The sequence below is a fragment of the Peromyscus eremicus genome, chromosome 5 (assembly GCF_949786415.1).
Source record: "Peromyscus eremicus chromosome 5, PerEre_H2_v1, whole genome shotgun sequence".
Lineage (NCBI taxonomy): Eukaryota > Metazoa > Chordata > Mammalia > Rodentia > Cricetidae > Peromyscus > Peromyscus eremicus.
In genome coordinates this window covers 62710276-62727021 of record NC_081420.1, presented here as the reverse complement: position 1 = coordinate 62727021, position 16746 = coordinate 62710276, and the positions used below count along the sequence as shown (strand labels likewise).

Genomic DNA, 16746 nt, shown 5'->3' with positions numbered 1-16746 from the left:
TAGTGATGCTGAAAGCCAGAGCCCCCCAGTTATCCATGTGATCACCAGACAGAAGCAGCTGGGCTGTGGCAGGTGTGTCCAACCTTTCAGTGCAGTGAGGCAGGGTTGTCACCCACCAAGCCCATGCTTAGAGACTTGCAACTTAATTATAAAGTAAATCTCATGGTGCTAATGTTACCATTTTGTCTTGGGCTCACACCTGTAGCCCTGTGTTGCTAAGCTCTGGTACTCGTCTTAAATGCATTTGGATGTAACAGCATCTTCAGATTGCAATGGGTAACCTCATCTTAAGAATAGGAGGGTCTGCCTGTGTTTGCTAAATAGATCAATTAAAAAGAGACATCTTCCTGTTAGTATAACATAAGGTGGGGAAGGAAAGTCACCAGGCTGGACAGCCCTGCTAAAGACCCAAAGTGCATTTGTTGACAGAACCAACCTTACAGAGCCTCCATCTGTTACCTGGGACCTTTGACTTGGTTGTTTTATACAGCAGTATCCTAGTGTTCTTCTCAGTCTTTCTCTATTCTCTCCCTCCTTCCCTCCCTCCCTCTCTCCCTCCCTCTCTCTCTCCTTCCCTCCCTTCCCCCTCTCCCTCTCCCCCTTCCTCTCTGTGTGTATATGTGTGTCTCATGTAGCCCAGGCTAGCCTCAAACTTACTATGTAGCTGAAGATGATCTTGAACTCCTGATCCTCCTGCCTCCACTTCCTGTGGCGTTATAGGCACGCCCCATCACAACCAATTTTATCCTGCACTGAGAATCAAACATGGGACTTTCTCTGTGCATGCCAGGCAAGAACTCAACCAACTGAACCGCATCCAAGCCCCTCTTTGGATTTTACGAAAGTCACTTGTGTTTATGTAGTGCGCCTGAGTTTTCAGATATTGCACAGAGAACATGCTGGAACCCCAAGATGGTGGCGCGCTTTAGTGGAGGTCTCTCGTGACTTAATCTTTTCCCTTTGTGCTCTTCTTCCAGCCCAAGCTTTTGGCCAAGGAGCTTCTTGACCTCGTGGCTTCTCATTTCAACCTGAAGGAAAAGGAATACTTCGGGATAGCATTCACAGACGAGACGTAAGTGCTGTCCAGAGCCCACAGACCCTGAACAAAAGAGCAGGATGGGAAATTGCCCTCTCTCAGCTGCGCACAGCAAAATCAGCTGCAGGCCACTTGGGTCCCGTGGGGGGCTGGGGGGTCAGTCCAAGTTCACCATCTGAATTTCAAAAGCCGGTGATCATGCCTGGAGCAGCCAAAGGATATAATTAGACAGATGCTAATATTATGAAATTATTAGGTCAACGTTCTTATAATCAAGCAGATTCGTGTTCAGACCGAAATGTTTATTTTATTTTATTTTTAAGTAGATCTGTGTGGGTTTGGTTTTCATTAAGGTTAAATGAAAACTTCTGGAAAGTAAATGTTTCTCTCCAGTATTGGCGAAACAATAACAGGAAGTGGAGTTGATGATGAATTCAGGGCGGAAGATGATAGCTGGTCAGTTTCACATTCTAAGCTGAAATCGAGAATACAAAATCAAAGTTCATATCACCCGTCGGATGGAAACGTGGGTTTGCTCTCAGCAGCCTTCCAGTTTGGGTCATGTTTTATAATAAAGGAAAGGATAGGTTCATTGAAATATTTTTTTTCTCTCTTAGTATATTGTTTCCAAAAGAGTTTGGTGAAGATCAGCCCAAATTCTTAGATAAGAGTAAACAAAAGACTGGGGATGTAATTGAGTGGTAAAACGCTTTCCTAGACGTGTGCAGCCCTTGGTTCTATATTAACAGGGGGTGACTGTAATTGTCTAAGGGATGCCAATAGTTCCCCGGCACAAAGAATTGAAACGAGCAGGACCAGGAAAGACAGAAGATGAAGCCACAGAGAAAGGGAAAGTAACAGCTGTATACATTCAGGATGGGAGAAGCCCAAGGCTGGAAGTGCATTAGACAGATGCCAGCCTGGGTATTTATAGGACTCCTGGGCCCGCTCCTTTCCCTCTATTGGACCTGTCTAGATACTCTCCCCCATGTCTTCCCACACTTTTTCCTCTCAGTGTTTTCTGGGAACAAGAGATATCTGTCTCAGAGAGTCTGCCCTTACCTTCCCTGTCTGCCCATGTTTCCTCAAACTCTGCTTCCCCATCCCCTGCACCAGGAAACAAAACAAAACAATAACCTACTTTAAATCAATGTTCCCTAAGAAGTCTCCTCTGTATGTGTATTTGTGTCCACACACCCCTCCACGCCTTTAGGATTATAGACATGGTTTCCTAAAATGCTCATAAGTCAGGGTGAGGTCAGTGGTTGGGTAGGACAGTAGAGTCCAGCCCAGACCCCAGGAGTGAGGTGGGACTGTTGAGGTAGGATGGCTTCTGAAACAAGAATAGGCAACTTCTGTATTGGTCAGTGGGAGAGTGACCATGTACGTCTGTATATGGCTGTGGTTGGCCTTGTGGATCTATGAGTTGACAAGGTATCCACACACAAGCATGAGGACCTAACTTAAATCCCCAGAACTTAGGTTAAAAAATTAAAGCCAGGTTTAGTGGACCACATTTGTAATCCCAGCATGGGGAAGGTGGAGACGTTATGGATACTCTCAGCAAAGAATCAGCTGTGCACTCAGAAAGACAGGTGAGCTCTTCTTTGTTCAGAAGGAGGCGAGAACTCAGGCTAATGCTTTGGAAAGACCTAGCATCCCCCTACAATTTCTTACAGCCTTTATAGGTCAGGAAAGAGTGTGGCCACCTGAGAATAGTCTTTGAGTCTCATACCAGACAAAAGGAGTTTCTGTCACAGTTAGACATGCTCACAGCAATAGAAACTGTGGACATGAACATTTTACAGATAGACGTTTTGCAGCTAGCAATAAAAGCATACAAACATTTGAAATGGCAATAAAAAGTATCCTTTCTTGCTAGATATAGTGGCGCATGCCTTTAATTCCAGCACTCGGGAGACAGAGGCAGGTGGATCTCTGTGAGTTCCAGGCCAACCAGTGTTACCTAGAGAGACCCTTTTTCAAAAACCAAAATAAACAAAAACAGTAACAATAAAAATCTTTTCTTAGCAGACAGGATCTACAGTATAACCTTTGACCAGATAGTTGTGCCAGTTACTACTTAAGGTACTCCATCCAGCAGGTATTAACCTTCCCAGGATAAAGAATATGAACAAATTGGCAGAAACTGGCATACTTACATAAAATTTTTAACTCATTTTACTTCTGCACAATCCTATAATTTTTAGGCAAAGACTTCTATTAGGCTATCATAAAATAAAATAATAATTTGATTAGGTTAGATGTATATACAAGTGCACAAACTATATATTCATATCATCTCTCCAGAGACAAACTGACCTCTTAGGCTCACTGTCCTGCCCGCCCACCTACCCTACTCAGCAATGAGAGACACTATCTCAAGAAATATGGTGGGAGACTGGAGAAATAGCTCGCAGTTAAGAGTACTTGCTGTTCTTCCAGAGGACCTAAGCTTGGTTCCCAGCACCCACAGAGGGTGGCTGACAACCACCTGTAACTCCAGCTCCAAGTGTTCTGGCCTATACAGACACCCACACACGTATGCACATAAAAGTAATAAATCAATAAAACTTTTCAAAAGAGAGGAAAAAGTGAGCAGCAGCTGAGTAACAAAACCCAAGGTTATCCTCTGATCTCACACGTGCACACCTGTACACACACACACACACACACACACATGCACCCCACATACAAGTGACGTTTGGGGCAGAAGCGGTGGAAAGTGTGAAGCATCCTCTTCCTCACACATGCAGCCCACAGGGCACTGAGGTGCAAGGCAGGCTGGTTGGCTTTCTCTGGTCTAGAAGGACCTCCACCCACAGGTCAGGAGAGGTGCAGCCAGTAAGGCATCTGGCAGGGAGTGAAGAACCTCTTCAAACAACTGCACATCTAGACAAACTGACTTTCACAAACAGACATTCTCGACCCTCTCGGTCAAGAATCCCCATGAACCCCCTAATTACTCTCCATGCTGTTCCCACTGATTGGAAGGAAGCCGTAAGCCTCAATCAGTCATAGCCTCATTGTTCCCATTTCCCAAGTAAGTTTACTCAATTCCAAGAGTCCGTGAACTCTGGACGGTCCCAATTAGACTTCCCTTCAGAGTCAGTCAACGAGAGTCGAAAAATGAGCATGTTATCTTGGGTCAGGGAGGAAGAAGTCTCTGTGCTGAGGATTGCAGACCACAGCCCTGACAGCCCTAGCCTAGAGCAATGGATTAGAAGGATGAAAAGGTCGAAAGCCAGTCTTTCCCCAAGGCGGGAGAGGGACATGAAAGCCACACATCAAAGCCGGGAAGTGCACACCCCTGAGTCTAATGGGCCATCCTATAGGCCTATGTAGTTGGGAGCTGAGCTCTCCTGATTCTCTGCTGGCCTGATAACCTACCTGGGTGTGTGTTCATTCGTTCATGTATACCTGTGTGTAGAGGGCACTCGAGAGAGACATCATCCTCCCCATAGTAGGTCTCACGCCACCCTTCTGGCACCAATCTTCCTCCTGGATCTGAGTGGGAGGGTGTCACCAGCCAGGACCCATGAAAAAGAGCTGAGCCACCTGCTGGTTCCTAAATAAGAACAGCTGTGCCTGGTGCACTAGGGGAGAAAGAGCAGGTGTAGGCCCCAGAGAAAGTCAAGCCTCTGAGAGGCTAGCACAGGAAACAGACCAACTAGACAAGGACAAGAGTGACTTAGGGAACAGTCCTTCATGGCCTGATAATACCTGGGCCGACATACATCTCTGAGCCTCTTTGGTAATCGGAATATTTGTTCTTTTCCTTTCAAGAAAGGGAAAAACAAAGGTTGCCCTTTGGACTTGGCCCTGGAGGTGTGACCTGCTCTGGGGTTGGTGATTCCTATGTCACAAAGCATGAACCCAGCTTTTATTCTGCTTCTGCATACCAAGTAACATTAACATGACATCCTCCACCGTGTGTGTGTGTGTGTGTGTGTGTGTGTGTGTGTGTGTGTGTGTGTTATGTTGCTGGAAATCAAACTCAGGACCTCTTGCATGCTAGGCAAGTACCACAACAGCTGAGCTACATCCTCATCTCAACATGAAATATTTTAATAGTTGTGTTCAGATCAGACATATATGCCCCCAAGGTGTTTGTGTATATGTGAGTGTGCACATACTGTACTCTGTTTTACACACACACACCCCACACAAACCAATGGTAGTGTTGTCGTTGGTCTGTGGTAGCTTGCGGTAAAATACAGGAATCTGCCTGTTACCCAATTCGAATCAAGCAAGATTCAGACCTGCAAAGTGGCTACGAGCTATAAGCCACTCTGTTAGGTGTCACTGGCATGGAGAGACAGAGGAAAAGCTGGGTTAGTGCTTCTGGACACAGGAATCACCAACCCAAAGCAGATCATGCCCTCAAATGTTCAAGGGACAGCACTGGCCTTCCCAGGAGGAGCAGCAGGGTGTTTGGTAGAATGTATGTATGGTTCTTAGGTAGAAGTTGTCTGCCATCCTTCAGTTTTAATTATGGTGATGACATTTTGTGGGGCCTAGATGGAACCCTGGGGAAAATAAATAAATAAATAATGCAGACAGGGAATTGGAAGTTCCCCTAGCCTTCTGTCCCCCCATAATTGGTATTTATTGATAAAGTATCAGAGACAACAGTGTAATACTGTACGCCTGAGAATATACAATGTTGTTGGTAACCAGAGGTTGCCGCATTGATACAAGTTCTTCCTTCTCTGTTGTTAGTTTATTTTTAAGCTTTTTATTTGGAAATAATTATAGAAGAGTTACAAAGACAACACAGACTCTCTTCACCTTCTGCCCAAGCTTCCCCCCATGTCAGCATCCTGCAAACCCTGTGGAACATAGCAAAACTATGACACAACACCCCTGCTAGATGAACTAAGGCCTAGGCTCTCCTCAGGTATCACCAGGTTGCCCATGATTTTTATTTCCTGCTCTAGAATTCAGTTGCACTTGATAACTTTTGATTTGCACTAACTCTGTCCAAATAAAGAGAGCTGCAGGTGGTATTCCTCTCAGTGTTCCCAGTAGTGATGAACTAGGCAAGGGAGGGCAGTTTGGACAGCTTTGACACATTCTGAAGCAAAGGCCCTGGGAGAAATTTGATCTTTATGTAGTGCTTTAGAATTTAGATTTTTTTTTTTTTAATTTTTGTGTGTATGAGTTTTTGCCTGCATTTGTATATGTTTGCCACATGCGTGCAGTATCCACAGAAGTCAGAAGAGGGCATCAGATCCCCTAGAAGAGCTGGAGTTACAGATAGTTATGAACCACCACATGGGTGCTGAAAACCAAACCTGGGCCTCTGAAAGAACAATACGTGCTCTTAACCACCTGGCCATCACTCCAGTCCCTTAGAATGCTCATTGACAGGCGGCTGGAGCCAGAATGTCCTTCCACGTTGGTGACATATTGGAAGGACCCAGGACACTTTAAATTGAGTTGTTTCATTTGTTTTGTGTTTTCTTCAAAGATCCCCAGTTTGTTCTGACGTACAGCTAAGTTCAAAAGTCCTGTTCCAGGACCTCGAACGTCAGAACCAATTTCTTCCTGCCCCCTTGACTCATTTTCAGGAATGACTGGTTCCATTTGATCTATCAGGGACCGATAATGTCTGGCATGTCCCAGGGGTCTAAGACACTGCAGAGGGCTACCTTCCAAACACCGTTCCTAACAGTGTGAGAATCAGCTCTGAGTCCAGATTTAGTATCTCCCTATGAAGAGACTGTAAACTGAGGAATGAGGGCATGAAGGTCAATGGTTTAGCTTGAGTACTTTCCTAGCATGCCAAAGGCTACAGGCTCAGACAGCACCACAAAGAAAAAAACTAAACAGACAAACAGCCTAAGATTCTCATTTATCCAACACAGCATCCGTTTAGAGAGAGTCGTTTTTACATTTTATTTTTGAAATAATTGCATTACTATTTTAATTCCCAAATTTTAATATTTTTTAAGTTAATAACTGAGAGAAGATGAAGATCCCCTGTCAAAAGCCAAACACTAAGTAACTATAGATAAAATAAGCACTCAAACATACTACAAGTTGAAGTAATGATTGTCACTGCGATTAAGTTTGTCTCCTGTCCCCAATCTTGTGAAGGGCTCACCAGATGGTATAATTGAATATCCATGTCTTTAAAGAAAGAAAGAAAGAAAGAAAGAAAGAAAGAAAGAAAGAAAGAAAGAAAGAAAGAAAGAAAGAAAGAAAAGAAAAGAAGGACTTTTAAGAAGTGTTTAGACATTTGAGGGAAAAACATGTTAGCCATTATTGCACAAGCACAGTTAGAATGTCCTTTCATATGCCAGTTAAGAAAATGAGGGACTCTCAGCCTATTATTTCATCACAGATCTCTTTGAAATTTGTTAACACTAACGTCCATTCCCTTCCACAAATGTTTGCATACAAAAGTTTTGCTTAAGTTTTAGAGGGGTCACGGGCACCATGAGGCCACACTCCTAGTTTGAGAATATAAAAGGTAGTCAATTAAGGACCGTTACTTTCAGCTTCCTGTACCATAGTTCTTTATGTGTGTGCATGTGTGTATGTTCATGTTCATGTATATGTGTGTGTGCGTATGTGTGTGTGTGTGTGTGTGTGTGTGTGTGTGTGTGTGTGTGTGTGTAAGCCCAGAGGCGATCTCAGGAATGTTGTCCACCTGCTTTGAGGCAAGTGTCATTGGCCTAGTGCTCACCAATTAGGCAAGAATTGATACCCAGCAGTCCGCAGGGACCCTGCTGTCTCTGCCTCCCCAAAGCTGGGGTTACCAGAGCACCCCATCACACCTCCTTTCTTATGTGGGTGCTATGGATCAAACTTGGCCCTCATATCTGTGTGGCAGGTATTTTATCTGCTAAGCCATGTCCTGGTGCCTGTGTCACAATTAATCGAGTTGCTTGATCAGTACAGGTCCAGGAGTCAGAGTTAGCTCAATAATGAGTGTCTTGTTGGCAGCACACTTGTGACCCATCGCCAGGCATGCTGGGTCCGAAAGTGTGCATTGCTCTGTGTCCCTTCTTATGCAGAGCACATGGCATTGGCTGAGGCATCCACAGAGTCTGGCACAAGTCACTAGTATATCTACCATTTGAAAATAAAGTTCAAAAGCGATTTCTTATCTTGGGAGCAAAAGCCAGCAGCTCTGGGATCATAATTTACTTAGAACTGGGCTTGTGGTTTCCACTCATTAACTCCTAGACGGCAGGACAGAGAAAGTCAGTGGCCCCAGCCCTCCGTGCCTGGGCTGTCATAGCTGCTTGCGGGAACTTGACATTCAGCGCTCATGACAGCCTCTGAGACGAGCACACCACTGTCACACATCACAGCAAACAACAGCACCTTATGTCGAGTGGACCAGACAAGTACTGGAGCGTGACTTTCTATGTGTGTAGCTAAGATAAATCAAAATGAGTGGTGCCGTTCCGGCAGGGGTTAGGCACTTCAGCCATCCCTGCCCACCCCCACCCCGACCCCAGTGCAGATGATACTGAAGAGCCTGGGTCTTATTCTAGGCGAGCAGAATAAATTCCTCATACCTGGGGCAGGAGCATTGGCTGGACCTGGTGACCGTCACTGAATCTATAAGAAAATGGATGTCAGGGCTGGGGAGATGGTTCACTGGATAAGTGCTTGTTCCATAAGCATGAGGACCAAAATTGAAATCCCCCAGAACCCAAAACTGGGCAAGCAAGGGGACTTTCTTTCTGCCCAGCACTTGGGAGGCAGAGGCGGGGGAGGGAGCCTTGGGGCAAGGCGGCTAACTAGACTAGCTGGAATCAGCAAGCTCTGAGGGCAGCTAGAGAGCCTGTCTCAAAGTGGAAGGCCCTGAAGAAAGACATCCAACATCAACACTGGGCATGCACATGCACACATATGAATGTGTACCCACACACGTGTGAGCTCACGTACATGCATGAGAACACACACACACACAGAGAATATGGATCTTTGGAGCATGTTGTAAAATTGATGCATTTGTTTTCTTTTTTAAAGATTTATTTATGTATTATATATACGGTGTTCTATCTGCATGTATGCCTGCATGCCAGAAGAGGGCACCAGATCTCACTATGGATGGTTGTGAGCCACCATGTGGGTGCTGGGAATTGAACTCAGGACCTCTGAAAGAGCAGCCAGAGCTCTTAACCTCTGTGAACCATCTCTCCAGCCCTGCATTTGTTTTCTTAACAGCAACAAAATTGCTTTTAGCATCTACTGTCAGCCACGGGAGATGCAGAAATAACTGGCCTTTGGCTCCTGTCAGTCCCTCACGTGTACTTAGAAGGTAGTTAACAACACACAATATAGGAGATGCTATAAACCAAATCAAGAGGCTGGAGAGGTGGCTCATGGGAATGCATACATCAAGGCCAGAGTTCAGATCCCCAGAATGCATGTAAATGCTGGGCAGTCACCAAGGCCCTCCAATAATCCAAGGGCTCAAGAGGTGGAGACAGGATCCTTGAAGCAAGCTAATAAACTAGGCAAACTACTGAGCACTGGGTTCATGTGAGAGACTCTGCTGCAATATAAAAAGAGGGGAGTGTTCAAGGAAGACACGGGACATCAACCTCCGGTTTACACACACACACACACACACACACACACACACACACACACGAACGAACGTGCATTTGCATCGCACACGTGTGCACCCCTACACATTCTAATACATATACTCGTACAGACACCCCACACGCAGATATATGCAAAAAGCGAAATTTTGGAACAGCCTTGCAACAACATATTGGAGCAAACAGTTTTGTATTAATAAAAAAGTAAAGCCAGATTCCACCAGAATCGGCAGCCCTTGGTTTGTAAGGTAGTTTTCCCCATACACACTCTGCTTGACTCTCTCTTGTGGGAATTTCTAGAAAAATCAATATTCCTGGACCATCCTTGGGAATTTGTTTACTTAGGGAATCCAAGATATTAACTGGCTCCACATTCTCCCACTTGAAGAGCTCCCAGCCCCAGCCCCTGCCCGGCCCCACCCCTGCCCAGCCACATTTATAATCATTTCAGGCTCTAGGAATGGGTCAGTCTGTGAAGTTTGACAGCACATGGTAGAATGCGTTTATAGTCCAAGCATAGTGGAGGCAGAGAGAGCAGGACCCTGAGGCTGGCTCTCCATCCAGCCTAGCCTAATGGCTTCCTGTAACTAACGTAGACAGAAGATGTTGTTTTCCCTCAGAAGCAGAGTTCAGTTTAGGACTACTCCCACCTCCCTGCTCTCTTTGTTTCTAGCCATTTCCAGACGTTGGTTTCCAGTTAGTTCACTGCTAGATAAATATCAACCCAAAGCAGGGCATTGTGGAAAATGCCTGTAATCCCAGCTTTTGGGAGGTCGAGGCAGGAGAATCAGGAATTCAAAGTCATCCTGGATTATGTAGTGAGTGTAAGGCCAGCCTGGGTGAGACCCTCATATTTTCTTTTCAATCAATCCAATATTTGGCCAACAACATAGTGACCAGCTCTAAAACATTTCCTCATGGACCTATTTCCTGCAATATCCCTTACCCTCAGTCAGTTTTCAGGAGCTGAAGATTGATTTGTGTTTTCTAGAGTTTTACATAAATGGGATCGATTCATGTATATACTTTTTTAAATCTTTCATTTAAAACTTCTTTTGTTCGACTTCATTATTTTTAGATTCATCCATATACTGCCTACAGCAATAGCACTTTCTCTCTGTTGCTGTGTAGTATTCCATTTGGGGACTATGCCATCATTCACTCATTCTTCTGCTGGTAAACCTTGGGATTGTTTTAAGTTTGGGCCATTCTAGTGTCTTTTCACATACAGTGTCTGTGAACTCATGTGTAAGAGACCTTGTGTAGACAAAAGCCTCCTTTCATGGGGAGGAACTGTGAATGCCTAGAAATAGAATAATGGCTTGATCGTACGTAGGTTTGCATTTAAGTGCGGTTCATGTGGCATCCCAACCACTTCCAGTAGGATGATGTGAGGATTGTTAGCATGTTACTGAAGTGTGTTCTGAGTCCTGTAGGGAAAGCACATACCCTGCAGGAGTGGAAAGGAAACTGAGGCTGAGAGAGAATGAGCTGTGGTTAAAGGAAGCAGGCATCACCTCTCATCTTGACTTCATGATTCATGTCCTGTCGCCGCCATACAACAGTTCTCTTGGGAACTCTTTCCCCCGGATAATTCCTGAGTGTTCCTCCATTACTGAAATACCAGGAAGGATTCAAGACCCCCTGCATGCCTACAACCCAGTGGGTTCTGCTCCAGGGAGACCCTCGTCTCCAAACACCTGCACAGTCCAACAACCTAACCAGCTGCCTCTCCTTTCTCCAGGGGACACTTGAACTGGCTTCAACTAGATCGAAGAGTACTGGAGCACGACTTCCCCAAAAAGTCTGGGCCTGTGGTTCTGTACTTCTGCGTCAGGTAGGTACTCCTGGAATTCCTACTTTGGCTCCTTTGTTCTTTATCAGAAAAGTCTGGAAGGATGGAGAGACTCAAAGGAAAAGGGGATCACGTATCTCTTGGTCTGTGGTTAGGGGTAAAGGCCATAGTACAGATACATTCCAAGAGGCTGAAAACTCAGGTATGACTGCTCTGGGCCCATCGGTGTGTGCACTGGTCACAGGCTTGCACGCTTGTGTGAGGGTACATGTGTGGAATGGAGGGAGAGAGTCGTACATCTCAAAGTAAACTGAGTCTTGTATTGTGTCACAAGTCCGGGGATTTGTTTGAGAGCCCCTTGAAGCTCCCTAAGAAGCCTCTGTGGCCGTTGCTTCTGTCCTAAGTGCCACTGGAGTCCCTTGAAATATATAGATTTATCTCAAATTGGGTTGATTGAAATGCCCTTCTAGCAGAGAAGAATAAAGTATCAAAAGATGTCAGAGGGCTGAAAAGATGGCTCAGTGGGCGAAGCGCTTGCAGTTCAAGTATGAGGACCAGAGTTCAAATCCCCAGTGTGTGTGTGTGTGTGTGTGTGTGTGTGTGTGTGTGTGTGTGTGTGTAGTCAGGCATGTCACTTGCCTATAGTACCAATAGTGTTCAAGAGGCTGAGACAGGGAGTCCCCGGGGTCAAGCTGGCTAGTTGGGCTTGCTGAATACTAATGAATTCTGAGATCAGCAAGAGACTGTGCCACAGTGGAGAGCAATCAAGGATGATACCCAATGTCAACCTCTGGCCTCCACACTCTTATGGACACATGAAAATATGCATGCATACGCACATCATACACATACACAAAAAGAAAACTGCAGTGTGCACTTACCTGTTTGAACACATTTTACTTAACAGTTGATGTAAGAATTGCATTTGTGATGTGGTGCTGTGATTGTGTGTGTGTGTGTTTGTGTTTACATGCATTCGTGTGCATATAGAAACCAGAAAACAACCTCCTGTGCCATTCCTTGGGGGCACTGTTCACCTCTTACTTGAGACAGTCTCTCAGAGGGCTGGGATTCGCAAAGCAGGCCGGGCTGACTAGAGGGCTGGGATTCGCAAAGCAGGCCGGGCTGACTAGCTGGCAAGCCCCAGGGAACCACCTGTGTCTGCCTTCCAGTGTTGAATTACAAAAATGGGACACCATGCCTGGATTTTTAAAAATCTGAGTTCTGGAGTGCAAACTTAGATCTTCATTCGTGCAAAGCAGGCACTTTCCTACTGAGTCCTCTCCCCAGCCTCGTGGGACACTGTTTTTTTGGGGTTTTTTTTTTGTTTTTTTTAACTTTATTATTGTTGTTGTGTGTGTGTTTGATGTATATGTGTGGACACACACATGCCGCTGCTTCCATGTGGAGGTCAGAGGACTTTTTAGAACTGATTCTCTTCTTCCACCTTTATGTAGCTTCTGGGGACCAAATTTTAGTTAAGCTTGACAAGTGCTTTTAACAGGCTGCGCCATCTCGCCTGCCCCAATAAAGAGCTTTTACCGTCTGTCCTGTCTTCTGAAGACCCCAGGACTGATCACATCTGTTGGCAAATGGATATAGGAGGCCAGAGGAAAGTCAAAATGCAAATGAGCCGCCAAGGCAGGAGCTAGAACCCAGACACAGCAACACTGAGCACCCAGCAGGGGAGCCCTGAGGAGCACTCTTGCTAAACACTGGAAGCATTCTTTCTAAAACAATCATTCTTGCTAAACACTGGAAGCATTCTTTCTAAAACAATCAGCAGTACTGCAGGGGTAGGAAGGGCTGGATTTGTTTCCATTTTTCCTTCTGGTACCGTGGGTTGAACCCAGGACCTTGAGCTTGCTAACAACCGCACTACACCCTCAGTTTTCAAATGAAAATGGCCACTTTGCCAAGTCTACAGACCGTGTTCCTCTTGAACACGCTCACGGAAGTCAGGAGTGGGATGCAGAGGGCTTGCAGCTCATTTCTCCCTGAAGAGCAGGGTCAGGGTGGCAGTTCTACACTTGGCATCCTGACTCCACAAACGCCATTCACCAAGTCTCAAGCAAAGCGCTGAAGGGTCCATTGACCAGCCTGGAGTGTGTGTCTTTACCTCAGCTGGTGGAGTAAATTTCAACTCGTGGTTAATGCCTTTTTGATTTGCTTAACAGCTGCAGGGATATCAGAGCTAATCTCAGCTATTTCCATTACTGATGGGAATGATTTCAGTGCCATATTCTCTCTAATGGTGTCTCAGATGAATGGGAAATAACCTTATAAAACAAAGACTAACAATTCCAGTGAGAGGCGAGGTGGGATTAGGCAAGAGTTGGTTCATTAACCTATAATCGTAGGTGGAGGCATATATACTTGGCCACATGTGGGGTGCCCCCTCCTTGCTACAGCTTTTTTTTTTTTTTTTTGCCACGATTGAGATTTTATTGTTAGTGCTGCAAGTTGGTACAAAGACATTTCAGTGCATGCAGTTTATTATTACTGCTTTTATTATCGTGTGTGTGTGTGTGTGTGTGTGTGTGTGTGTGTGTGTGTCACAGTGCATGTATGGTCAGAGGACAGAGGACAACTTCGTGGCTCACTTCTTTCCTTCTGCCTTTAAGGGATTCTAGGGATCAATCTCAGGCTGTCATCCTTGTTCGGCATAGCGAACACTTTCCTCAGCAGCAGCAGCAGCTCGCCGGCCCGATCTGTGAACAATTGCTAACACATGTACTGGAAATCTGTGTATTGTGATTCATTTTGAAATAATTATTCCAGCAACTTTCCAGCTTCCAATCTGGAGGGAAATCTCCCCAAAGTGGCTCTTCTAATACAAAGGTCTTCAGACACTAATGAGCTGTATGTAAGTCTGACCAATAGCAGTTTAATACCACACACATATGTGTTCAAATTGTCGGTCCCTCAAGCACCTTAACAGCATTATTAAAAAACCTAACTACCATAAGGAGACCCAAGAGTTATTTATAGAGGCCTCACAGTTGCAACAACCAAGGAACAGTGTAGAAATAGGATTTAAAGTGTTCAAGATCTATTTAATGCACAGCCAGGACTCCAAATTGCCATTTGAGATGCCTTACGTTGTAAGCTATAAAACTAGCCCCCAACCCCTAGAATGGTAAAGTCACCCCAATAAAGCATTATTTTTATTGTACCAAAAAACAACCCCAATTAGTAAATTATTTCATTTCTAAAAAAATATTTATGGTGGGGCATGAAGGTGCATGCATTTAATAATCTGCTGGGGAGGCAGAGGCAAGCGAGTCTCTGTGGGTTCGAGACCAGCCTGGTCTACACAAGGTTCTAGGCTAGCCAAGGTTACATAGTATGATCAGTCTCAAAAGAAAGAAAAAAAGCCAGGCGGTGGTGGCACACGCCTTTAATCCCAGCACTCAGGAGGCAGAGCCAGGCGGATCTCTGTGAGTTCGAGGCCAGCCTGGTCTACAGAGCGCGATCCAGGAAAGGCACAAAGCTACACAGAGAAACCCTGTCTCAGAAAAAAAAAAGAAGAAAAAAGAAAGAAAAAAAAAAGAAAGAAAGAAAAAAAAAAAGATGTGGATGTGTATGGTCGAGGAGATAACTCAGTCGATAAAGCTTACAGGACCTGAGATCCCCAGAACTCCCATCAAAAACCTGGACATGGTAGCAGTATAGAGAAAGAGACAGGAGAACCCCTGGAGTCCCAGGCCAGCCAGCCAGCCTACTTGATGATTTCCAGACCAATTTAAAAAAAACCAAGGTGAGCAGCTCCTGAGGAATGACAATGCAAGGTGATCTCTGGCCCACACACACATGTATGCATGTGCACCTGCACACCTGTGAACATTCAAACGTACATGCACACCAAATCATTTTACACTTTAAAACTGGGGTGAGGCGAGGGTGCTTCATTCTTTAAGCATTTTTTTTTTTTCTGGTTCTTTTTGTCAACATTATTAAAGCACTGGGCTTGGCTGCATGCCGGGGGCATTTTCCAAGCGCCTGTACAGACCCCAGTTGTCTGTAGGCTTGGGGACTCAAAACCTGGTAGCAAAGCATGGAGTTTTGAGGTCCCTTAGGATGTGCAATCTTTCCAGGTCACCCCCAAGCTGTTTTCTCTGCCTAAACTCAGTGACAAGGAAGCTGGAAACATTCAGGGCACGTTAGCAGCAGAAAGAACTGGACATCAGACTGACCAGAGGCTGCACAGAATCCACTTCCGGTCTGCAGCCGGAAACGACGCTCCTGCCAATGGTACTTTCGGTTGGCCTTAGCAAGAATCTCGGGGAATACTCCTTAGATGAAAATCTCCAGTGTGAGTTTGGTGGTTCCCACCTGTATACCTGCCACTGGGGAAGCTAAGGCAGGAGGATTGCTTTGAGGTCAAGGCTATCCTGAGCTGCAGTGTGAGATTATGTCTCAGAAAAATAATTCAGGCTGGTGGGGATGGCTCAGTGGGGAAACAGCTCGTTGAGCCAGCATGGAGACCTGAATTCCAACCCAGGGGGCAGACAGAGGTGGGGACTCAGAGCTGAAATGGCAAGTATCAAGTTCAGTGAGAGACTCTGTCTCAAAACTAAAGTAGAAGTGGTTGAGGAAGATACTTGGAGGTGACTGCTGGCCTGTGTGAGTGCTTATGTGTGTATATGGTAAATATGCACATGCGGCTATTCACACGGGCACATAGGAACCCACATGCAAATAATTGTTTCATCTCCAAATTCCACGTAGGATTAACCCTTCTCTACTCGTGTGTGTGTGTGTGTGTGTCTGTATACACACCACATTCAGGCAGTGCCTTCAGAGGTCAGAAGAAGGCTTTGGATCCCTTGGAACTGGAATTACATGCAGTTGTGAGCCACCTGCCATGGGTACTGAGAAACAAAGCTAGGTTCTCTGCAAAAGCAAGTAGTACTCTTAACCACTGAGCCATCCTGTCGGTCCTTCTCTGCTATTCCTGTATACAGGCCAGACAACAGAACATTTCTTTCTTTCCAGCTCCTAGCCAGTGGATCTTTCTGGAAGGTAGCATGTTTCTATGTTTAGTTTCCTCCTAGACAGCCAGGCCTGAGTGCTTTGTACTCATTGGGTCCAAAACACAGAGTCTGCGCCATTATTCATCCACCTGAGTAGACTGTAAGTCCTGAGCTTGCCCTGCTCCTCTTCCTGTTTTTAAGCACACGGATTCTCTACGGCACAACCTCTCGACACCCTTCCTGCTCCTTCCCTCTTCTCTTTCCTCCCTGAACTCAGGCCCTTGTTTACTGTCCCATCAACTCTTGCATCAGGGTCTCCAGGTGGCTGTCATCTTGTACTGGCTGTAGGAGTCCAGCGCATTCTGT

General features: G+C 45.5%; 1 protein-coding gene across 1 annotated transcript in view; it reads left to right on the top strand.

Moving 5' to 3' along the window:
• Positions 1-16746, top strand: part of Frmd4a (FERM domain containing 4A) — a 175627-nt gene that overhangs the window by 40092 nt on the left and 118789 nt on the right. The window contains 2 exon segments of the mRNA XM_059263573.1: positions 978-1072; positions 11354-11446. Coding sequence (XP_059119556.1) covers positions 978-1072; positions 11354-11446 — 188 coding nt within the window.